Below are 26,688 nucleotides of genomic sequence, written 5' to 3' on the forward strand. Positions count from 1 at the left end.
AGGCTTACACGCGGCTTACGTGAGGCTTCCGATCCCTGCTTAATACTGTACCTTGTTGTCCGAAGAGTCATTATTCCAAAAATCAGATGAATAGGATAATTTAATTATATCATATAGCATAGTAATTAGGTATAATTTAGGAAGCGTAGCAACTCTTTACCAGAAAGTTGCTACGTCCATTCAACAAGTTTTTGTATGATATAATTATCCTATTCATCTGAATTTTGGACATTAAGATACAATATTATAAGCGAGTCATCTCTATAATCAAATTCTTAAAATTTTCTGACACTCTACAAGAGTTTAAAAAGATACAGTTATTTTTATCAATAACAAATTATCAAACAGTTTTAAAATCAAATATTCAAATGAGTAAATTTTTCTTTTCAGGTTTGTTTGCTTCTGTTTTTCGGGAAATGTTCTTCCTATGTGATTAAACCTGAGGTAGTTGTAATAGTTACTTATTACATCATTTCCGTGGATTTAAAATGAAAAATCTTAATAAGATTAGAGCCAGATTTGCTCCAGTGCAGTGGCCCAGGCTCGGGCTAATGAATTTTTATGGTTGGTTTATCAAGTTGAGTGTGCAAACATTTCAACCACTAATTGTAATCTACAGAAGTGGTAATTTAGTTATTACAATTAGGGATGTATAACATCAATTTATCAGCCAGTTTTTTAGCCTCGAGGAACCCAAGGACCGGAATAACAAAACTGGTATTAAACACTATTATATAACTTTGGGGACTAGTTCAATAAACAGCTCATTGTCCGCTCCCTCCCTAAAAAGTAGTAGTGGTGGTTTACAGTTAAAGTTCAAATTTTCTCAATGGGATATTTTGACAAAGTTCTCTCATATATTTGAAAATGATTGAAATATTTTGATGTAATATTAAATCAAATACTTTACTTTTTATATCAAAATACTAATGAAATCTTTATATATTAAGTTGAATGAAGCCACTACAGACCAAATGTATGAAACTACTACTGATGCTGCTGGAGGTACAACAGAAACAGTTGAGGAAATCACTATTACGTATTATGATACTGAAGGGATTAAGCAAGTAGCATATTTTGATGGTACAATAGCTTTGAAGGAAAATGAGAAAGGTGCTTGATTTTATTTTTTAAATGTAATAACGAACAAAATAATGTGAAATTTTTAGTAGCAAAGCTATTCTATAATTTAAAATGTCTGTCTGTCTGAAACGTTTTGGGGGAAACGTAATTTTCTCGGCTCCTATAAAAGATAGAAGGTTAAAATTTCTTGTCAACAATCCCTTCAATATTAAGCATAATTAAGTATACAACATCAATAGCGGTCGGACTGCTTTAAAGCAGCTTTTCAGACGTTTTTATATTTCAAAACTGATTTTCTTGGCTCCTGTAAAAGATGGAAGGCTAAAACGTCTTTTCAACACTCCCATTAACATGGAGCATAATTAAGTTTAAAGCATCCATAGCAGTTGGACTGCTTTTAGGCTTCCTTTTAGCTGCTTTGACTTTTTACAACAGATTTTCTCGGCTCCTACAAAAGATACAAGGCTGAAAGTTCTTGCCAATATTTCCTTTATTATGTACCTACCTAAATTAGGTATAAAAATCTATAGTAGTCTGACTGCTTTTAAGCAGCTTTTGTATATTTTATACTCAGAAAGCTGTTTATAATATGATGTAAGAAATAACTATTTACAGTTGATTAAAATTACAGAGAATAAAATTTCATTCTTTAAGACGAAGATGTATATTTAGAATTTTTTGTATTAAGAATTGCTTGAAGCATCAACAACTGGTAACCTTGAACAAGTGCAACAACTATTAGCAAAAGGAGTCAATATTGAAGCAATGGATGTAGATGGTACGTATATTCTTAAATTAGATAAAATAATATCTGTACTGGCAGTTTTAAGCTTTTAGTCTTCGGAAATGTAAATTTTTCTAACCCTGGCCTTGTACACCCTCCCTGAAAAGTAATGTATATCCGATCAGGGAGTAAGGAAGGAGACAAAAAACCTTACCCCACTGAATTTTGGAACACTCAATTGGAACACTTAATTGCTCCCTTGTTTTTCCCATTTTTTTGGAACATCAAATGGGGGAAATGCGATTGTCATTCTTAAAAAAAAAATCAATTAAGAAAAATAGTGAGGCAATTTAATGTTCCAATTGAGTGTTCCAAATAGGGTTTTTAAAGTAGGGTAGCCACAATTAAATTTGGAATATTTTTTTTAATTCAGAGATTTTTTAAATTTTCAAATATCTAAATTAAGCATAAAAAAACATGTCTAAAAAACCAAATACCAACAAAGAGAAAAAAAAATATAAATTTTAATTCAAATAAAATTTGGCATCCCTGTGTTTTTCACATGAGAAGACAATTTTTCTCAGCAATTTGTTCCCTTTTTTAAGAGCGATTTTTTTTGGAGTCAATTGTAAGCAGTTAATTCCTTTTAATTCAATTTATTAGTTTTAATTTTTAAAAAAATTACAATGTGAAGCTGTCCTTAAGCTTGGGATTTTTTGTCAAGTAATGTTTTGTCCAAAACAGTGTTCTGATGGGGATAATTTTGGCCCACTAAAAAAATCATTTTGGAACATTATAACCAGTGGGGTAAAAGTTTTTTAAGAATCAATATTACCAAATTTTTTATTTGCCCCACTGGTTATAATGTTCCAAAATGATTTTAGTGGGGTAAAAATTATTTAAGAACCCACCTCAGATTAGAGCAACTTTTAATGAAAATTTATAAATTAATTTTAATTCCAAATTCACCATCCTCCAAATGATTCTTTACTACAAGCCTTTGATAATGCAAATCATTAACTTGGTTACAATTCATTTCCATAATTGTTGGTATTAAATCCTTGGAATGTTAAAGGACCAGACCATTTTTCTTTTATTACTACTTATACCCGAATTTTTGTATTGTAATTAATACAAAGCTTTCACATGAAAAACCCTCTAAATAATTGAATTATAAAGTTTGTTAAAACAATTACCTCCCTACAGAAATTTTAACACATGTTAATTCATTTAAAAAAATAAAAAAGAGATACCTTGCGATAAAATTTGGTACTACATAAATAAAAATGTTAAGAGCATTATTTTCTCTTAATTTTAAGGATAACTAGGGGCTGCACGCCTAGCATCCAGGCAAGAATCATCTTGAGATTTTAATGATAAAAAAACCTTGAACAACTCAGGACTTCATGAAGCTTCCCTAAAATTTATAAATCAATTGGCTCATTAATTACCAAAATATTAAGCTACCGATAAAAAAAAACTTTCTACTTTATATTATAGGATATTAGCACAACTGCTACTTAAGTATCAGCAAAGCATATTACAAATAATGATTTTCTGGTAAGAATTATAGAGTTGATATGCTTTCTAATCATTCCTATCTGTGATAGGAATGACAAAGCAAATTTTGAAATAAATAGGAAACATCTAACATTTCTAAAGATACAAAAATAGCTTACCGTTATGGATGTACGGACAGGCAGGACCTAATAATAGAAAGGCTCTGCTCATAATAACTAATAAGCTTAATAATATCAAACAAGAATTAGGTGACAGAAATTTATTTAAATGATTTAATTTACAATACATAAATAATTTCTATTATCATAACTGCAAACAAATATTTTAGATGTGATATACTACCTTATTCATTTCATTTTAGTTTTTTTGGATTAGTTATTATGATTTTAAAACAACTAAACTAGAAGTTTTGTTCAAAATTAAAATACAATTGGATATAAATGATTAAAATATTCATTTCCAAATATGTACACGGCCGAAATGAAAATAAATTTTCAAATAAAACTTTTCTGTCTGTTTGTTTTTATTGTTTATGTTTTTGTTAGCACGCAGTATACCGCGAGATTTTGCATGATTTCGCGTGACGTCATTCATATTTGGTCCCCAAAGTCGGTTAGAAACTGCTAAATTCTTGCATATTCCCTTTAAGCCAGTACCCAAAGTCTGAGACTCCTAAAATTTAAATTTTTGATCTATTACTCCCTGATATCCAATATATATTTAATTTTGTCTCTGTACCCAAGCGATGCTACTTGAACCAACTCCCCCCAATACCCTCAGAAACCTCCCATTTTACATATATGATGTTTGTCACAAATGCCGCACCGCCCACATGATCATCCCCTTTGCTTACCCCAAAAGTTTAGTATAGCAGGTTTGTATCTCGGTACTTTAAACACCCCCCAATTTTTTCTTTTGACTACCTTTGTTTTCTACCCGCCAATAATTTTTGGGACTATGTGCTTTTATGGTATAACACCATTCTGCCATAATTCTTTAAGGGGTTAACATGAACACCCAATCTACAAATTCTACACATAGTGAGCTTTCCTGTAAAATCAAGAGGTATTTTACATTTTAAGCAAAGAAATAAGATTTTGTATACATTGATTTTCTATCTAAAGCACATCCCATTGAAATTGTCTGTCATTATTTTAATATGGAATGTATTCTAAATATTCTCTTATCATTAGAATTTAATAATATTTTGATTGTTGTGCTTAAAAGATTTCTGCATTACGATAAAACTTTTCGACCAATTAATTAAATATGCTGTTGAAATATTATTTTGAATGTTTTGATTAATATGAAAAAGCTAATTTGTATTTATCTATTGAAGTTTAATTATTCAAATAACCTTGTAACAATAAAGGTTGAATATTAAAATTGTGTTTGTTAATTAGGACTCGCTATGTTAATAAGAATTTATTTGTTGGCCAAATCCGGTAATCAAGGCTGTATGTCTTGACAATATCTTAAATGTTTGGCTACATTTACAAAATATCTTTATGATGATTCTATTTTACAAAACCGAAATTTCTAGGAAGGACCAGTCTCTTGGTGGCTATAAAGAATGGACATCAAGACATTGTATAGCTTTTAGTGGATCATGGAGCAGAAGTGAATTATGAACAAATTCAGAGTGTAGGATTAAAAACTCTTAGTTATGCAGTAGAGACAGGAAACAAAGAAATTGTGAAGATACTTCTGGATAATGAAGTTAATATCAGGGCAATCTGTAAGTTACTTTTTAAAAAATTACTGAATTAAGTCTTCCCTAAATATTTTACTTCTTAGAAATAGAGTTCTTAGTGAAGGTGGTGGGGGATTTACTAAGAATTTTTGCTAGTAATTTTGTCCAAAATATGTTAATGTCTCAATGTATTCAAAAATGAACTATTTTATATATTTTTACCTAGGTTCCTTGGCTCTGAGGACTGCAGTCAAATTAAATCAAACTGAGATAGCAAATTTGATAAAAAATTATGGTAATGATTATTACTTTTTTTTGGGAAACATTTTTATTTAACCCATTAGTGCCAAACCGGGCATTAAAACCCGGTTCCGAAAAATGGGAAAAAAAACAGTTTCCGGCTTCATAATTGCATCATTCTCAGTATGAATCCCCCCTCTACTACCCTGGCTTTCATTTCCCCCTGGAGCAGGCAGTTTAGCTTACTTCCGTTTGCCGGTATAGCTCAACAAAATTTGAAAATCATGAAAATTCAAAATACCCTTCTAACTTTTTTGTTTTTATAGTAAAGTTGCTGATTTTTTTTCGTGAAATCTAATGTTTATTGACAAGTACATCTATTTGTGAATTCGTTTTATTCAAATTATTATTTTTTATATGATTTTTTTATCGTTTTTTTTACGCCCTATTATGACCCGGTTCGGCTTGGCCATAAATACCCGACAGTTTTAAAACCCGGCTCGGTTTCGGTTTTTATTACCCGGTTTTAACTTTTCAACCAATAAAAATAACAGTTTACGTCATTAGTAAGGGTTTGAGCCACCCTAATAACCCTAGTAATCTCTATAGGTGTCACCCAATAGTTTTATGCTCAATTTCTGATATGTAACACCCAAATTTTATATGTTCTTTTTTTGTAGTGTGTGTCTTTTAAAACTTCGAGCAACGGGTTTTTTTACCCGAAAACGGCGGCACCTATAGCTGAAACACTAAATTTGAAATAAATCACTTCATATTATACTTGTAGCTCTATAGATTACATGAGGTTGTGTAGTTTTCAATTTCGGATCGTATCAAAGTTCTAAAAAGTGTTCATCTCACTTTTGGCGTTCAAAAATTACATTTTTCGTTTTTTGGTCGAAATAACCGGGTTTTTACAGCAAAACCGGGTTTTAACTAGGGTTGGGCCGGATACTTTTTTGGCCGGATACCGGATATCCGGCTGATTTCAAACGCCGGATATCCGGTAACCGACCGGATATCCGGTTATCCGGCCATATCACCGGATATCCGGCCGGATAACCGGCCAAATTACCAGATACTAAAGTAGCAAAAAAAAATTTCTTCAAAAATCTTATATAAATTTACATAAAGTTAAACTTGTTCAGAAAAAATGTTCTTCTAGATTCAATAATAAGAAAATTATAGCCATTTAAAATTTTAAAAAGCAGAGATTTTTGGTGTAAAGTATAAAAAATTATAGAGCCGGATATCCAGCCGGATAGTTTCAATATCCGGTATCCGGCCGGATATTAAAAATGGCCGGATATCCGGCCGGATATCCCGCCACACCGGATATCCGGCCCAACCCTAGTTTTAACGTCGGCGGAAACCGCCCAAAACGGGTAATAATGCCTGGTTGGTATTTATGGCCGAGCTGAACCGGGTTTTTTTGCAACTTTCCTGTGCACGCTACTAGAGCAAAACAAAAAAATACGAATTCCGTTTTGACTATTATAAAGCTTCCCTGAAACTTTCAGCTCGATCGGCCCATAAAAGTGGCGCTCGGCACTAATGGGTTAATGAGAATTACCAAAGTGGGTGGCAGATCATCTATTTAAAGACTTTATGAAGAACTTCTTGCAGAATATCTTTTAAGTAACCAAATTTGGTAAGAGATAAAGTATTAGTATTACACACAAAAAGGAGTTTTTCTTTCTTAAGAAAAAAGTTTATACTTCCTTTAGAAGCAATTGTCAAGATTTCATAGCCAGAAAGATGGCATACAGAAGAAGGAATTTTAACATAGATAGAATAAATGTGAATATATATAAATAAAATTTTCAATGTCAAGGATATACTAGTCTCATGGTTGCTGCAATAGATGGTCAAAAAAAAGAACTAACACGACTAATTGAAAGTGGAGCAGATGTGAATACTAAGCTTGAAGATGGTAAGATATCCAATTGATTGTCCATCTGTAACATACAATGTTACAAACAATGATCCAATTGAAAGTCTGCTTTGTGGGCTAAACTTTTTTATACATTATTTTGAAGATATTTTGGAATTATTTCTTGCAACTTTGCAATAGTAGGATATTCATAGTTAATTATTTCTCTAATCTATGGAATCTTTGGGTATCTAGAAATCTTTACAAGACAATTAAAAATAATTTCATTAATCAATACATTAACTGAATACATGTATTATGTATGCACAAAATGTAATAGTAAACTAAGTATTTTCTCCTATACATATTTTAAACTGAATACTTATTCAAACAAAAATAATGAAATAATATCTAGGATACACTTGTCTTATGGCTGCAGCAGAGTTTGGACAGTCAGATATAATACAAATATTAATAGACCATGGTGCCAATGTGGACGCTAGGAATGAAAAAGGTTAGTAACTTAACTTTTTTATTGAAATCATTACTTAATTTATGTTTCAATCAATTATACCAATCAAAAGTGGAAAATATTTTCATGTATCATAGTTGCAATCAAATTCTAAATAGGGCCAAACTCAATACTTTTTAAATTAACTAGTGGCTTTGCCCTTAGCCTCTTGGGGCTTTTCTCCAAGAGGTTATTAAAAACATTAGGTACATGCCTAAAAAAATTATGTAAGTATCGAAATAATTGCGAATGGATCGCAAATTTTCATGAATAAATAGCGAATTTGGAAATTTATAAAATTCGTAAAAATTCTTTAAAAAGAATAAAAAATTGGGAGGGGGATTTTTTTTTCATTTTTGGGGGTTTCGGGGTGTCTCAACCCCATAGAAAATACTAAATAGCCTAAAACCACCACAGTACCAGTAGATATATTCCCTGAAGAGTAGAATCTGATCAGTTCAGTGGTTACTGAGATCTTAAGGGGACGGACAGACAGACGGACAGAAAGACATCATTCTACTTTGTATTATAGATATATATATCAATGTCAAATATGTCTGCTGTACTTCTATTAATGTTTTCATTCCTGCTTTGTAATAGTTACTGAACTTTTACCAAAATATGAATCTTAATAAAAGTTATTTATATCATCTTTAAATAAAGTATATTATTTGTTGAAATATTTCTTTTTTTCTAGGTTTCACCAGTCTTATGATTGCTGCAGAATTAACAGAAATTAATGCAGTAAAAAAACTTCTTGAAAATGGAGCAGATGTGAATGTTATAGATGATGATAGTAAGCTTATTCAACAGAAATATTAATACAGATACAAAGTGGCTTGTGAAAAATGATATTCTTTTAGTAAATTTACTTGCTAATCTTAACTGCCATTAGAATAGTATTAGATATATTAGTAATATAGAATTTAGGTTAATCACATTTAAAAGTATATTAAAAATAAGGTTGTGCTTATAATAATATAACCCTTTGTAATTCATACAAATTGGAGTTAAATTATGATATATCATATTCCTAGGAAAAGAAAATAGTTTGATGATATGGCTTGGAAATAACAAGGAGGGATATAACGACATAGTGAGAATGCTTCTAGATCATGGAGCTGATGTCAACAACAAAAATAAATATGGTTAGAAGATTTATTTTATTTTAAATTTTAACTCAATTGCTTACTTGAAACATACTTTCAATTAACTTTGATCAATTAATATTTCAAAATCACCCATTTTGGCAAACAAATGTTTATTTATGGTATAAAATTAGAATAGATCACAAAAGCAAAATTTAAAGTTAAATTTGACTTATACCTTCAGATGTAGACTAAATACTAATTTTTTTTGCAAAAAAGGTAATTTTTAAAGAAACTATTAGTCTTTAATAATTTAATTTTGAATAAAGGATTCAACAGTCTTATGATAGCAGCATATCATGGACAAGTTGAAGTTGTACAAGAGCTAATTAATAATGGAGCTGATATTAATACAAAAAGCAATCAGTGTAAGTTAATCGCAAGTCATTATTTAATGCATTCCATATTTTTTTTTTTTTTTGAGAGTGAAATTTATTATAGACCTTTGCCTTTTTGGATATATATATATATAAAATATCAAGGAAGTACCAGTCTCATGCAAGCAGTAGGAGAGTGTAAACTTGAAATAGTAAAGGAATTATTAAAACATGGAGCTGATGTTAATGTTAAAGATAACTCAGGTCAGTTACTTATTTACCACAATCATGTCTTGAAATATCTTTTAAAGATTAAAATCCTTATAATATATTCAATTCCTTATGCACATGCACTTGATACTTGAGATAATGATACACTCCCATCAAATCTCACAGGGCACTAAAAAAGCATGATTTCTTTTCAAAATTAATATTGGAGGTTCAAGGTATGTAAAGGTCTTTTCTACAATATCTGGATAATAAAGTATATAAATTGAAGGGTTATACTAATTGTGTGCAATGATTAATTTATTGTTCCTTGTTTGTAATTTTTGTAAGTAAGCCAGGGGGGCAGGGAGAGATGGGAGTTATTTTATGCCTTCTCTGATATAATTTTTATAAATTTCAGGAAAATCAAGTCTTATGCATACAGCTGACTTCTCTATAGGATTACCTAATGGAGTTGATGCAAAAGACATAGGTTAGTCTTACTCCCACATTTTTATCTTTTTATTATTTACTAATTCTATAATACATAAAAATTTTTTTCTTGTACCTCCTTTTTTTGTCTTTATTATATATAACATTTTTGTAATAGTTATTTAACCCTTTAAACAGATGATTTTCAACAACCACCCAAATTTTGACCATTTTGACCGCCTGTATTGTTATCAAACTAATCTTCCCCCAAAAAACTCATTCTATTCTTGACAATGCACGAAGATACTGCTAAATTTTATGTGAAAAAATGTATATTAATAACCATGTAAGTTGTTTTATTTTATAGAATTTTTTTATTACATATTTTAAATTTACATAGTCCTGTTGTTACTACGCTTTTTGTTGATATAATTGTCCTTGTTTCTTTAAATTTTGACCATTTTGCTAAAATGATTTGTTATGTTATTGTGTATATAACCATTTCTTATACTTTTTTGTGAAAAAAATTTAATATTTTTTAGACCCTGATGATGTTTATGCCAATAAACGAAAAATTTCGGTGCCTGATGTGTTGATTTTTATCCTTGTTGGGGAATAGAATAGTTGGTGCGCGTCCTTTTTATGAATATACTGCTTTGAACCTGTCGCGTTCCTGTGAATCACCGCTGTGATCCTATTCCAAGCTCCCTGACTGCTGTAGCTTTAGTGTTGCCTTTACAATGCCAGCCACCCAACCTAATCCTCCAGGTGACCAACCTTCGCAGACCACCAGGTCTCAGCCACAGCAACCCCCCTCCCATCATACCAACAACATAAACAAGGATTTTGAACAATTTTGGTCATATTCAGACAACAACTTAAAGAAAAAGTTTCACAAAACTACCGATCAGTTAAAATCTTTTGCCAGAAATAAATGTCTAATCACGTTTTTAAAAGATTGCATTTGTAAAAAAGTTGTACCAAAAACCTTTATCATAAAATATGATATTAACCCAAATTTTTCTGAAAGTAGCCGTAACAAATTCAATAATCAATTGAAAAATCTGCAAATTGAAAATCTTAAAATATGCATCAAAGAATTGCAAAGTAAAGAGCCAGAATTATTTCAAACTTTCTTAAGATTAAAAAATGACTTATTGTTACATTTAATAAATTCGGAAATTCAAACTGTTACCAAAGAATTTGATATAAGATTAAACAAATATATTCAGAGTGAAACACATAAATATAAAAATAAGTTGTTGAGGTTACAAATTAATAAGCCAGTGAGAGCCAACACAGTGAGAGAGAGAGATGCCCAGAGAACAGAGCCGAGTAGAAAGTCACGCAGGTTTATTAAACGTAACAAATATAGACGTAAACTTAAACAGCTAAGCCGCAAACCAGTGCAAAATCTTGTGATTAATTACAGCTCTAATATTTTAACCAATGATCAAATTAATTTAATGAACAAACATACGTCATTTGTTCCATTGCCAGATAAAGTTAATTTAACTCAATTGTCTTATGATTTTAAACGGTTTTCGCGTAGTATGAGATGGAGGGAGAAAAATGCAGATTTAGATTCAACAGCATGTCCTGAGAAAATATTCAATGTTAAAAAATTCGGTTTGCCTTCTAATGCCCCCTCTGCGCCCCTTGGAAAATTTTTTATATGGAGTAGAAAGTGATTTATCTATTCTAAAAAGTAAAAAAGTCTATTCTAACTTAAAAGAAAGTGAAAAACAAGCCCTCCAATCTCTAGTTGCTGAGCAAAAAGAGGGTAATATCGTGATTCAAAAGGCGGATAAGGGAGGGGCATTGGCCATTATGGATCGCAATGATTACATAAATAAAGTAGAATCGGAACATTTAAATTCTAAAATTACCACTCAAGATGGTACCTGCCTACCAGTCTATCGACGTATTGATCCGAGCATGGTTAAAGTACATTATTGTAAAATTAAAGAAACTGTTGAACAAGCAGAAAATAGGGGATTAATAAACAATGAGTTAGCCGCGCAACTTTTGCCGGACCAACCATCTGAGGCACGCGCGTACGCGATGCCTAAAGCACATAAACCTGTTGCTGATGGAGAAAAACTACCCCCAACACGCCTAGTTATTAGTGGGTGTGCATCCAATACAGAGAATATTTCCCACTTTGTAAATCATTATTCTAAACATATTCCAGAGCAAACTGATTCTTTTATTCAAGACACACCTGATCTTTTAAGGTTTCTGGAGGAAGCAAATAAAGGCCCAGATATTCCAAGCAATGCAATTTTAGTCTCAATTGATGTAGTAGGACTCTATCCTAACATCCCTCAAGATGAGGGAATAGATGCTTTTAGAGAAGCCATGCATGAACCTAAATATGGCCAATCAAGTATGTGTATAAATTTTATAATAACACTGTTGCAATATGTGTTACAATTTAACAGCTTCATTTTTAATGAAAAATTTTACCTTCAAGAGTGGGGTACCAGTATAGGTACAAAAGTAGCCCCAACTTATGCAAATATTTTTATGAATAAACTAGAAACCGAAATGCTTAAAAAGTTTAAAGGAACGCTTCCGGCCTTTTGGAAACGTTATATTGATGATATTATATGTCTATTTGTTGGAAATGAAAATGATTTGTTAAAATTTTTGACTTTTATTAGTTCTTATCATCCTACTATTAAATTTACATGTGAATATAGATTAAATGATGTTATCGTGAAAACCAAATGGAAAAATGGCAACCTTGATGTTAATAGATTACCAATTGGAAATGTAAGACCTAGGTCAATTGATTTTCTTGATTGTACAATTTGGATTAATGATCTTTGTAAATTTGAATGTGATTTATTTACAAAAGATACAGACAGAATAACTTATTTAATGCCTCAAAGTTGTCACCCCAGTTTTATTTGTCGCAATATACCTTACTCTTTAGCATACAGATTAAAAAGAATTTGTACTTCAAATGAAAATTTTCTGTTAAGATTAAATGAACTCAAAATAAATTTATTAAGCCGTGGTTACAATGCCAAAATTATTGTAAATGCCTTTGACAAACTCAAAAATATTCCACGCAGTAAAACTTTAGAAAAAGTAATTCATCCAAAACAAAATAATAGAGTAATGTTTTCTTTAACTTATGACCCAAGAATTATAAATGTAAATGATAGTATAAAAAAGCACTATGTTATTGCAAATAAGGATCCCAGTTTTAAAATATCTTTTCCGAAAATGCCTATGGTTGGGTACAAAAGAGCACGCAATTTAGGCGATCACTTGATCCGTGCTAAATTGTATCCCATCCATAGGTATGAAATGAGAAATAGAAATGGTTTCTTTAAATGTAGTAAACGAGATATTGGTTGTGATTTGTGTAACCATAGTCAAAACATAACAGAACATGTTGCTAGTCATTCAAAAAAGAAATATCCTATAAAATCTAAAATTAAATGCTCTGATAGTTATATTATTTATTCAATTCAATGTAAAAAATGTGATATGCAATATGTAGGCCAAACTACGACACCTGTGTGTAGACGCTTTAACAGCCACTCATGGGATATCATAAATAAAAAGAATGAGAAACCTGTACCAAAGCATTTTAACAGTAGAAACCACTCTCATTCAGATATGATTTTTACACCTTTTGAAAAATTAAATAAAAAAGATAAAACTTTATTAGATGTTCGTGAAAAATATTGGATTTTAGAAAAAAATACTGTAATCTTTGGATTAAACAGAAATTATTAATTGCCAGTTGCAACCTTAAATTTTTTTCTTGTACCTCCTTTTTTTGTCTTTATTATATATAACATTTTTGTAATAGTTATTTAACCCTTTAAACAGATGATTTTCAACAACCACCCAAATTTTGACCATTTTGACCGCCTGTATTGTTATCAAACTAATCTTCCCCCAAAAAACTCATTCTATTCTTGACAATGCACGAAGATACTGCTAAATTTTATGTGAAAAAATGTATATTAATAACCATGTAAGTTGTTTTATTTTATAGAATTTTTTTATTACATATTTTAAATTTACATAGTCCTGTTGTTACTACGCTTTTTGTTGATATAATTGTCCTTGTTTCTTTAAATTTTGACCATTTTGCTAAAATGATTTGTTATGTTATTGTGTATATAACCATTTCTTATACTTTTTTGTGAAAAAAATTTAATATTTTTTAGACCCTGATGATGTTTATGCCAATAAACGAAAAATTTCGGTGCCTGATGTGTTGATTTTTATCCTTGTTGGGGAATAGAATAGTTGGTGCGCGTCCTTTTTATGAATATAATACATCAAACATGAAAAAAAGATTTTTGAATAATGGATAAAGACATTTCATAACAAATTTAAAGGTTGTTGGCATCCAAGAATGGCTAATAATCTGCATGTCATTATAACACACAAATAATGTAGTCCTACCTAAATCTATTTTGATTTATTCATGGGTTTTAAATAAAATTGCGGCCTAACTTGAAGATTAGGTTTTTTCAATTTTTTTCAGTGTTTGTTTTAAACTGTTTTTAACCTATTTTTAAATGGGGTGTCAAAAATATACTAGGACACCTATAGAATCAGACTGCAGAGCCCAAATTTGAATTAAGTCCCCAATAAACTTTTTTGGGGGGATTTAAAAATTAATTTTTAATGTTGCTCTGGTCATTTTGACTAGAGCAAAAGGTCTTTTTTACTCGGGGCATTATTGTGGCTTTTAGAACAATTTATATAATTTACTTTATCACATTTAATGTGAGAATGTTGCGATTATCATATTCAAAATAAATGCTGTAATAAGCTTTAAAATATTTAAACACTAGTCTCTCATTGGACACAAAATGACGTCCAATAAGAAAAAGGAATAAAAATATTGGAAAGAAAATTATTTTATTTCAAAATTAATTCTTGGCATTTTGGAATAAAAAATATAGGGGAAAGAAAATTATTTATTTCAAATTTATTTCTGGTCTTGAAATAATATTCATTATTTTATTTTAATTCGAGTGTCAACCAATAAGAAATAGGCATGCTGTTTTAAAAGTTTGGAATAAAAATTATTATTTTTTGTCAATTCCTTTTTTCAGAGTATAAAATGAGAATAAATTTTCCAACATCATTATTGATTTCTAATTTAACATTTCATACAGTGGGTAATATTTATTTCAACATTTTTTGTCATTCAAAATCAAGTGTCACAAAAATAATAATATTTAACATAAAAAAGAAATTTTTAAAATAATTTTGTTTTCTTTATTTGTTGAAGATTTAAGCCCAAGCTTTTTCTGAGGGGGGAGACCCCCCTCAACCCCCCCTCACCTGAGGGGGGAAACCCCCCTCGACCCCCCCCCCTGACGCTCTCTTCTTTAAATCTTTCATTATTTCTGTAATTTATTCTAACTATCTTATAAATTTCAAAACATGAGATAAAAAGGAAATAATTTGCTGTACATTATTAAAAAATTTAAAAGTTGTAAAAAAATTCCAACATGATTTTTAATTTTAAATACAAGAATATTTTTTCCTATATGATATGTTAAATTTAAATACAGGAATAATTTTGTACTGTGGAATTGAAGAAATAAATGCTGTACATTAGAGTGGCTTGATTTTCAATGATTTTCTAATTTTAAATGTGCTACATACACTTTCTGTCTGAACATCATATAAGAGACCAAAAAATGAAAAGAAAATATTTTGAATAATGGGGAGGCTCGCTGATGCATGTAAACTTTTAGAAAGACACTTGTGGGGAGAATTTTTTTTTTTTTTTTTGGGGGGGGGCAATTATTTTTCTTTCAAAGTATAGCTTTATGCACCTTCCCAATTTTGTCTTGAAGAGTAGAATAAGAATAAAAAATCTGTTTTTAAAACTATTGATCCTAGCAAGAAAAATCCATAAATAGATTTAAAAACCAAGAGATTTTACATTTAATTTAAGATTTTTCATGCTTGGATGAATATTTTTTAAAACCAATTTGATATTCTTATATTAATCAAGAAGACAAATTGAAAAAGATGCATAAAGCAATACTTTGAAAGAAAAAAAGTTGCACCTCCAGAATAAACTTCTAAAATTTTTAATGCATGGAAACACCTTCCCCCCATTTCCCCTCAAAGACAAAATCAATTTTTTATATTTAGGTTTCTTATATGACGTTTAAACTGTAGATGTTGATTACAAATTCAATGTCCAAAATTGATCCACTCTACTGTACATTGTTATAATTTAATATTTGATGTGGGTATAAACATTAAACATAGATGGTCAATCTGACCCCATTTTTTTCTTAAAAAGAAACCTTTGTTCACTTTTTGTTGTATATGAAATACAGCCCTATAGGCAACATTATTTGCAACTAAATTTTGCAATGATATAATTTTTAGAAAGATAACTTTATTATAAGAAATTAAATTATTTATAACTAACTTATTATATGTTGTGTCATACGCTTCACATTATACGATGGAAGAAATATTTTCTTCAAATATTTCACCCAAGGAAAGCTTTAACCTAAGATATTCAACAATTTATAGCTGATACATAATGTAAACAAAATTCCCTTGTGCTGTCTCTAGGTTATCTCTATTGTATAAATGAACGTACAAAAGAGGAGGAGAGAGAGAAGGAAATAGACAGAAAAGTGAGGGAGGGGGGAGGGGGAAGAAATATAGAGAAAAATAGACAGAGATATTTATTGTTCACCCTTAGATGATGTAAATTTTTTGATAGACTTTTTTGAATTTAAGAAAAAGATAGAGAATGAGACAAAACCAAGTATTATATTTTATTAATATTGCTTATACAAGAAAGGTCATTCAAAATTATTTCACCAATATTAAGGTCAAGTGACAAAAATTTAAATTTCCACCTACTTCGCCCCCAGAGGAGGCAATAGTAGAAGGAAAATTCAAATTTTGATCACATGACCAAAATTGTTGAAATAATTTTAATATCCTTTCTAGCATTCACAATATTACGAAAATATGATAAATAACTATTATATTGATACAATAAAAAAAAACATTACTCTGTTAAATGGAAATATTTTTTTTTCTAAAACAATTAATTTCATTGAAAAATCTAACATATACAATAAAACATATAATTCTAAAGTCTGAACCAATAAGAAGTATTCTTTCATTTCAATTCTTTACATTTCAAAATTGTGTTTTCACAAAGTGACTTATTTCCAATTTAGTTAAATAATTTTCATTTAATCAAAATGAAAAGAATGTAAACCATACACATAAAAGATACATACTTTTAAAAAATATTTTGAAAAAATAAGTTTGAATAATCCTATATTATATCATATTTGTATATGTGACAAAAATAAATTTGTTGTATTGCATAAACATTTGTTGTCATCTTAAATTATTTAACCCTTTACAGCCGATTTTTATGAGTTTTAAATAAGTGATAGAAAACAAACATGATAATGTTAATTCATTGATATATTGTAAAGAATTAAACTTTTTAATGAATTAATTTAGATGAAATCAAAAGGCCTAATTTTACTCTATACCAGAATACAATATTATGAAGCAAAACATTCTAAAAGCTATGAATTTTAACCAAATAAAAAAAGACCTTTTGCTCTGATCAAAAAGGACCACAGCAACAGTAAAAATTAATTTTTAAATCCCCCAAAAAAGTTTATCGGGGACTTAATTCAAATTTAGGCTCTGCAGTTTGATTCTACTGGTGTCATAGTATATTTTTGATATATGTCTTAAAAATAGGTTAAAAACAGTTTAATTCCTTTTTCAATATTTTTTTCAATGTTTTCAAAAACATTTAGAAAAAAATTCTTTGAACCAAAAAACATTAATAAAGAAAATCCTCTAATGAAAACATTCAATGATATAAATGCTAATCTTTCTAGTGCTCCAAGCAAAAATGGTTTTTATTCAAGGACTTTTATTGTACAAACGATTGGTTCCAATTTTTTTTTTTTTTAAATATCTACATTGAATGATATAGAAAAGATTAAAACTGAAAATATGAATTACTAGATCATGATGATGAAGTCAAGCGTAGGAATGCTAAAAAGAAGAAAATGTTAGAAATTGCACAAATACTGATAGAACATGGAGCAGATGTTAATTCTTCAGATAATGAGGGTTAGTCAAATTTTTTACTTGCTGATTATATTTCTTTTCATAGTTTAATGTTTAATATTTCATTTGGTGAAAAATGTACCACTAGATTTAGATTGCCTAAAATATTCATTCTAATTCAATATACATAGTTTCAAAATATTATTAAGCTTATAAATATATAGTTATAGTTAATCTTTTTATTATTTTCTAAGAAAAAGATATTTTTGTAGGTGAAACCATCTTGATAAAAGCCATTTTTTTAATAAAGAACTTATTCCAATTCTTTTGTCAAGTGGAGCTGACACCAGTGTTGAGGATAAATATGGTAATTTAATATTTTATTGTAAACTTGACTATAAATTTAATAATAACAATTAATAAGTTAGTGTTGAAGTTTTCCCTCCTTCCCAACACTTGTTTCATCATTAGTTACTATGATTAAAAGCTTCAGACAGATTATTTTCTTTTGTTTATTTAAAAACCAATCACTATCATGTATGTATATTTGTTTTTGTATATCTAGGATCTACCAGTCTTATAATTGCTGTAGAAACTAACAAACCCACCGAAATTATTAAATCATTACTACAAAATGGAGCAGATGTCAATGCTAAGACTGATTCAGGTTAGTTAACCAATTCATATTGGGGACTAGCAAAACGTCAATAAATTAGGTATAGAAGGGAAGTTGGCTCCTATTTCTTCAAGGCTTAAGAATTTGTCAGATTTTGATTTTGTTAAAGTCATAAATATTTATACCATTTTATTAACAATAGACAAATATATCTAATCTACTTATGTTTACATAAAAAAATATCTATACCATATATTCATTTACCTATATACAGTATAACACTCTGTTATTTTACTCTAATAATAATACAATTTTCATGTCAGCTACAGAAAATTGGGGAAAAAGAGATGGTTAGAAGATTTGTTTTATTTGAAATTTTAATTCAATTTTTTACTTGAAAAATACTTTAAATTAGCTTTGATCAGTTAATTTTTCAAAATCGCCCATTTAGGCAAAACAAATGTTTTTTTATGATATAAAATTAGAATAGATTACAAAAGCAAAATTAAATGTTAAATTTGACTAATTCCTTTGCCTTTCTGAATATATATGTATATACATAAATATCAAGGATGTACCAGTCTTATACAAGCAGTAGGAAAAGCTAATCTTGAAATAGTAAAGGAATTATTACAACATGGAGCTGATGTTAATGTTAAAGATAACTCAGGTCAGTTACATATTTACTACAATCATATCATGAGACATCTTTCATTTAAAGATAAAAATCCTTATAAGATATTCAATTCCTTATGAACATGCATTTTTAATACTTAAGATAATGATACACTGCCATAAAGTCTCACAGGGTACAAAAAAAGCACGATTCAAGGTATTTAAAGGTCTTTTCTACAATATCTGGATCCTAAAGTATGTAAATTGAAGGGTTATACTAATTGTGTTCAATAATTAATGCCATGTTTTATTATTCCTTGTTTGTAATTTTTGTAAGTAAGCCAGGGGGGGGGGGAGGTGGGAGTTATTTTATGCCATCTTAGATATAATCTTTCAAAATTTCAGGAAAATCAAGTCTTATGTATACAGCTCGATTCTTTGTAGAATTTCATGGAGGTGATACTAAAGACATTAGTTAGTAACAAAAATTTTTACTCCCACATTTTTATCTTTTATTAAATAGAAATAAATAGAAAAATCTCTGAATAATGTATGAGTGCATTTCATAAAAAATCTAAAGGTCATTGTCAGCCAAGAATGGCTAATAATCTGCATATAACTATAACAGACAAATAATGTAGGCCTAAATATAGTTTGATTTATTCAAAGGTTTTATGTTTTAAATCTTAGCAATGTATTATATTGCTAAATTTTTTTTGTCAACTATGTTGATGTTAAATAAAACATTCAGGTAATTTTTCCACAACTAACAAAAAACATTTATAACATTAAATCCAGGGAAAATCAAATTGCAGCTTAACTTGAAGATTAGGTTTTTTCAATTTTTTTCAATGTCTTTTTAATTTCTTTTTCAATGTTTTCAAAAACATTTAGAAAAAATCCTTTGATCTAAAAAACATTGATTAAGAAAATCCTCTTGTGAAAACATTCAATAATATTAATGCTAATCTTTCTAGTGCTCCAAGCAAAAATGGTGCTTGTTCAAGGACTTCAATTGTACAAATGATTGGTTCCTATTTTTTTTTTTTTTGATATCTACATTACATGATATAGAAAAGATTAAAACTGAAAATATGCATTACTAGATCGGGAAGATTGGGACAAGAGTTGGAATGCTAAAAAGAAGAAAATGGTAGAAATTGCACAAATACTGATAGAACATGGAGCAGATGTTAATTCTTCAGATAATTATGGTTAGTCAAATTTTTTACTTGCTGATTATATTTCTTTTGTATAGTTTAATGTTTGATATTCACTCTTTTTTATATTTGGTTAAAAATTTACCACTAGATTTAGATTGCCTAAAATATTTATTCTAATTCAATATACATAGTTTCAAAATATTATTAAGCATATAAGTTATGGTTCATCTTTTTATTATTTTCTAAGAAAAAGATATTTTTGTAGGTGATACCATCTTGTTAAAAGCCATTTATTTTAATGAAGAACTTATTCCAATTCTTTTATCAAGTGGAGCTGACACCAGTGTTAAGGATAAATATGGTAATTTAATATTTTATTGTAAACTTGACTATAAATTTAATAATAACAATTAATAAGTTAGTGTTGAAGTTTTCCATCCTTCCCAACACTTGTTTCATCAGTAGTTACTATGATTATAAGCTTCAGACAGATTATTTTCTTTTGTTTATTTAAAAACCAATCACTATCATATATATTTGTTTTTGTATATCTAGGATCTACCAGTCTTATAATTGCTGTAGAAACTAACAAACCCACCGAAATTATTAAATGATTACTACAAAATGGAGCAGATGTCAACGCTAAGACTGATTCAGGTTAGTTAACCAATTAATATTGGGGACTAGCAAAACTTCAATAAATTAGGTGTAGTGGGAAGTTGGCTCCTATTTCTTCAAGGCTTAAGAATTTGTCAGATTTTGATTTTGTTAAAGTCATAAATATTTATACCATTCTATTAACAATAGACAAATATATCTAATCTACTTATGTTTACAAAAAAAATATCTATACCATATACTCATTTACCTATATACAGTACAACACTCTGTTATTTTACTCTAATAATAATACAATCCCATGTCAGCTACAGAAAATTGGGGAAAAAGAGATGGTTAGAAGATTTGTTTTATTTGAAATTTTAATTCAATTTTTTACTTGAAACATACTTTAAATTAGCTTTGATCAGTTAATTTTTCAAAATCGCCCATTTAGGCAAAACAAATGTTTTTTTTATGATATAAAATTAGAATAGATTACCAAAGCAAAATTAAATGTTAAATTTGACTTATACCTTGAGATGTAGACTAATTCCTTTGCCTTTCTGAATATATATGTATATACATAAATATCAAGGATGTACCAGTCTTATACAAGCAGTAGGAAAAGCTAATCTTGAAATAGTAAAGGAATTATTACAACATGGAGCTGATGTTAATGTTAAAGATAACTCAGGTCAGTTACATATTTACTACAATCATATCATGAGACATCTTCCTTTTAAAGATAAAAATCCTTATAAGATATTCAATTTCTTATGCACATGCATTTTTAATACTTAAGATAATGCCATAAAGTCTCACAGGGTACAAAAAAAATCATGATTCAAGGTATTTAAAGGTCTTTTCTACAATATCTGGATCCTAAAGTATGTAAATTGAAGGGTTATACTAATTGTGTTCAATGATTAATACCATGTTTTATTATTCCTTGTTTCCTTTATGTATAGAACATGGAGCAGATGTTAATTCTTCAGATAATGAGGGTTAGTCAAATTTTTTACTTGCTGATTATATTTCTTTTTATAGTTTAAAGTTTGATATTCACACTTTTTTATATTTGGTTAAAAATTTACCACTAGATTTAGATTGCCTAAAATATTCTTTCTAATTTAATGTACATTGTTTCAAAATATTATTAAGCTTATAAATATATAGTTATAGTTTATCTTTTTTCCGATTCTATAATAAGAAGTTTTTTTGTAGGTGATACCATTTTGATAAAAGCCGGCTTTTCTAATCCACTTCTTATTCCAATTCTTTTGTCAAGCGGAGCTGACATAAGTGCAAAGAATAACAATGGTAATTTAATATTTTATTGTAAACTTGACTATAAATTTGATAATAACAATTAGTTAGTTGAAGTTTTCTCTACAACAATGATGAATGTTTTTTTTATACAAATTAGAATAATATGAAATGTGTTTAAAGATCTAATGAAATCTGACAGTTTGGAACATTAAATTACCAAATTTTGAAGCAAAAAATTAAAGCCATAAATTCATGAATATGAAGTTGAAACGGGGCTATAGCACTTACACATCCAGCAAATTTACAGTTGATGTATTTTTGGCAAAATGTTTTCTTACTTTTTCTCATGCCATAAATACATCCAACACTGGCATTTACACATCCATACTTTTTCAATTATATGTCATAAATACATCCAACACTGGCATTTACACATCCATACTTTTTCGATGATATGTCATAAATACATCCAACACTGGCAAATACACATCTAGATTAATTTATATGAATATTTATTTACAATTAATTATATTTTGTACAGAATGTTTAGGTCTTAAACTTTACCCTATTTTAGTTACTCTCCCCTATTTAGTTCCCTTTTTCTCAAGATGCTCCCTACAAAACATCATTACATTTCCGCAGGTGGTCAAATTATTGCTATATAATATTACTAGAGTTGGCTCGATATAACTATATCTCGCTATTGGCTAGTGTTCTATAAGTATATATTTATTTATCTATTTCTCAATAAATCAATTTTCCGCCCCCTCCATTACTATCTAAAAGAAAGTAGTGAATATTTGATAATTTAAATGATTTTAAGATTTCTTCAATTATATTTTTTTCAGTTTACCATCACCAAAGAGTTATTATGATTAAAATTTTAGTTTCAATATTTGAACACACAGGAAGTGTCGCCACAATCGAATTCTTTTAAAACAGAGTTTTCTTAAATTTACTATATTATAAATATTAATTTTCTTTTTTATGATTATAAATTAAATACATCAATATAATGTAAATAGCAACATGAAATGAAAAAAATGAATTTATTTTTAATAAAGTAAATAATGGGTCTTATCGTGTTGGGCAATGAGAGTTTATTATGGATTATGGGAGCACTATGAGTTTTTAACATTCTTTACTTGGAGAATTCGAGCTCGATTATAGACGTTTATTTCCTATATAGATCTGTCATGGATCTTGATGCAATACAGCAGGCTGTTTTGTACATGTTAAAAATTAGAAGATTTCATTAAATAAAAGTAATCGCAAATATACTTAGTAAATAATTTAGATATTTAATGTTAGTTCATTGTTTTATTATGGCAGAGCCAGAGACTATTTTTTGTGACAACAAAAACAACTGGGAACCTTTAGTTGCTGTTAGGCACTTTGTAAGGCCACGATAAGCTGCCGTTATACTTAAAAAGAAGCCACCCAAGAGACTGATGAAGAACCTCAAATAATTAGGTAAAAGTTTACTACATTTTTGTGTTTAATATATATTTGTATTTTCATCATAAATATATCGACGCTTCTTAAAAAAAGAGAATATTTAATTGGTATAAAATAAGGTTTAGGGTTTATAATCAAATTCAATAAACAATAAAAAGTAATCTTTTTTTATTTATTAAGGAGATTTAGCAATAGAAGTACAGGGATTCAAGGGACAGGACCTCCAAGACCGCACAATCAATATGGAAGTGGGGATATGTCTGACTTGTTGGTTGATGATTTTGGTAAACCAATATATAGAATTGTGACAAGGTCAAGATCGTCACAACAATCCATCACATAATATTTTTTTTATTTTAACCTGACAAATATATCTTAATTTAAATCTTTAAAATGCTTTTTATTTTAACCTGACAAATATTTATAACTCAAATAATATACAAGTGTGTTTTCTTATTATTTTGTGTTAAATTGCTATGGATGTATAAATGCCAGTGTTGGTTGTATTTATGACATATAAATGAAAAAGTATGGATGTGTAAATGCCAGTGTCGGATGTATTTTTCACATATGTATAAAAATATGGGATGTGTTTTTGCCAGTGTTGGATGTATTTATGGCATGAGAATCGATTTTACTGTCATTTATACAGTAAAAATTCAGTTTGTCATAAATACATCCAATGCACTGGCAAAAACACATCCACTGTAAATTTGCTGGATGTGTAAATGGCAGTCCCCCGTTGAAACATGTTAATCAAGCCCCTTTAAAAAAAAACCAAGACAAGTTAATGGCTAAGATAATGCAAGAGTTTATTTTCCTTTTTTTATGTAGAAACCAATCACTATCTTGTACATTTGTTTTTGTATATCTAGGATTTACCATTCTTATAATTGCTGTAGAAAGTAATTATCCCAACATTGAATTATTACTACAAAATGGAGCAGATGTCAACGCTAAGACTGATACAGGTTAGTTAACCAATTAATATTGGGGACTAGCAAAACTACAATAAATTAGGTGTAGTAGGAAGTTGGCTCCTATTTCTTCAAGAATTAAGAACTTTGTCAGATTTTGATTTTGTTAAAGTCATAAATAGTTATATCATTCTATTGATAATAGACCAATTTATCTAATCTACTTATGTTTACATAAAAAAATATCTATAACATATATTCATTTACCTACATACAGTATAACACTCTGTTTTTTTTTACTCTAGGATATACAAGTCTCATGGCAGCTACACAAAGTGAGTGGGGAAATATAGACGTAGTAGAATTGTTGCTTAATTATGGAGCAGATATTAATTCTACCAATGAGGATGGTAATTAAATTTTTTTCTTGTTATAAAATTCAATACAAATTTGTTTGTTTTTATATCTGTCCATCTTTGTGCTTATATAATTGAATTTTCAATTGTTAAAGCACAAAATACCACAATACTTTGAAGAATATTGTGCACAAAGAAAATAATGTAAAATTGCAACTAAAGAAATAAGCTGATATAAGCTGATCATAGGATCAATAATTATCAATAATATTGTTAATTTCCTAATCAATTTCCTAAATAGTATTATTTTAGTTGAACTCTATTTTCACCCCTGCTTGATTTATAACCCCATTCTAGTATATTAAATACCTATATTATTTTTATAGATAAAATATTGAAAATTTTTTAATTAGAACAATCTCCTATTTTTAGGCCAGACTGTCTTAGACCTTGCACTCCAGAATACAAAGAAGAATACAGAGGAAAGAAGAAATATATTTGTAGAAATAGCAGATTTACTCAGGGAAAAAGGTAAGGTAGAGACAATAAGTAATACAATAATCAATTAATTGGTTATATTCAATGTGATCTTTAAGGAGAACTTTATAAAAGATTATCATAATTCATTGAATTATTCAGTAGTATGAATGAACTATTTTTATTCATAATGAGAAAAAGGATTGGTATTATCCTCTTAGAATTTTTTTTTTAAATTTTGAAAATTTCTAAGAGGATAACGCCAAAGGATTTATAAGATTTTTATATCTTATTAACTATCCTTCTTTTAGTTTATTTATTAGCAATAGTATTTTTTGAAATGGTAATCACATTGTATCAATATTATCTAACCGTGAATAGTATATTTTTTGTTACCACTTTTCTGGGACATAAAAAATATAAAGTTATTCATACTGAAAGCAGGATAGTTAAGATTTCCAATAAACCTATAAGATGATTATTTAAAAATTATTCACTTTTTCACAATCTATAATTTTCATTATTAATATTAAATATTCAATTTTTCTTCTAGATAATATTTTCAATTTTTTCAGGAGCCAAACGTGGTGTGGAACTTGATTCTCTCTTAACCCTAAAAGATTAGGATCTCAGCATCGGTCGAGGTTTTGTGTAGCAATTTCTATTAAATCTATATATTTTAAATTGTGTGTGTTTTTCTTTTTTATAAATATATTATGTCTTGGATAAAATAACTTTAAGTTGGTATAGGTTGAGTCGATCTTATCATAATGATTTTAATAATAATCTTATAGTCATTCATCATTCTATAATAATAGACATAGTAAATCTAGATAGTCCAACTAACCCCATTTTTCATCAAAAGCAACAGGGGAATTTTGCAGACAGAATCTATTGTTTACATTTTGTTATGTACTAGATACAGGCGACAAAATTTGAGACAAATTTATGCGACAACATAATTTTTAGAAAGCTAAGTTAATTAAAAGAAATTTCTAACTAACTTAATATATATTTTGTCATATGCTCACATTATACGAGGGAAGAATTTTTCACACGAATTAATTTACCCAGGAAAAGCTTAATCCTAAAACATGCGCCAATTTATTGCTGACTCATAATACAAACGAAATGAAAAAAATTTGCCTGTGCATAACAAAATGTGTACACAATTTCAACCAATGAGATTTATTCTATGTATACTTTAGTATTCTCTTATTGGTGGAATTAGACAGTATGTCTCTTAAGTAACTCTATTTCTTTTATAAAAAAAAACATTGATAATTTTGTTTAGTTCAGAGGAAACGGAATGTGATTCTGACAAACAATTCTAAAGGTTCCCCACAACCCCATTCTCTTTTTTCTTCCCCTCTCATCCACTCCCCTTCAATTATG

General features: G+C 28.8%; 1 protein-coding gene and 1 long non-coding RNA gene across 4 annotated transcripts; both read left to right on the top strand.

The window, feature by feature from the left end:
• The first annotated feature begins 357 nt into the window (after nucleotides 1-357).
• On the top strand, nucleotides 358-26,024 carry LOC145325767 (uncharacterized). 3 transcript variants are annotated; one of them, XM_080168725.1, is made up of 11 exons: nucleotides 358-444; nucleotides 951-1,113; nucleotides 1,772-1,861; nucleotides 19,010-19,108; nucleotides 19,459-19,509; nucleotides 20,160-20,267; nucleotides 22,041-22,136; nucleotides 24,419-24,514; nucleotides 24,766-24,870; nucleotides 25,249-25,347; nucleotides 25,869-26,024. In XM_080168725.1, exons 2-11 carry the CDS (start codon nucleotides 975-977, stop codon nucleotides 25,916-25,918), a joined length of 933 nt encoding a protein of 310 aa, XP_080024851.1. In that variant the 5' UTR covers nucleotides 358-444; nucleotides 951-974; the 3' UTR covers nucleotides 25,919-26,024. The 3 variants fall into 3 exon arrangements, with proteins under 3 accessions (XP_080024851.1, XP_080024852.1, XP_080024853.1); XM_080168726.1 differs by lacking the exons at nucleotides 358-444; nucleotides 951-1,113; nucleotides 1,772-1,861; ... (1 more) ...; nucleotides 19,459-19,509; nucleotides 20,160-20,267 and adding exons at nucleotides 9,276-9,374; nucleotides 9,739-9,810; nucleotides 17,778-17,885; XM_080168727.1 differs by lacking the exons at nucleotides 358-444; nucleotides 951-1,113; nucleotides 1,772-1,861; nucleotides 19,010-19,108 and adding an exon at nucleotides 9,276-9,374.
• LOC145325342 (uncharacterized) lies at nucleotides 23,387-23,997 on the top strand. The gene is made up of 2 exons (XR_013881451.1): nucleotides 23,387-23,558; nucleotides 23,724-23,997. It is a non-coding gene; the product is annotated as an uncharacterized LOC145325342 (long non-coding RNA).
• Nucleotides 26,025-26,688: the final 664 nt, after the last annotated feature.

Source organism: Acartia tonsa, chromosome 8 (genome assembly GCF_053477335.1).
Source record: "Acartia tonsa isolate MP-2025a chromosome 8, ASM5347733v1, whole genome shotgun sequence".
Classification (NCBI taxonomy): Eukaryota; Metazoa; Arthropoda; class Copepoda; order Calanoida; family Acartiidae; genus Acartia; species Acartia tonsa.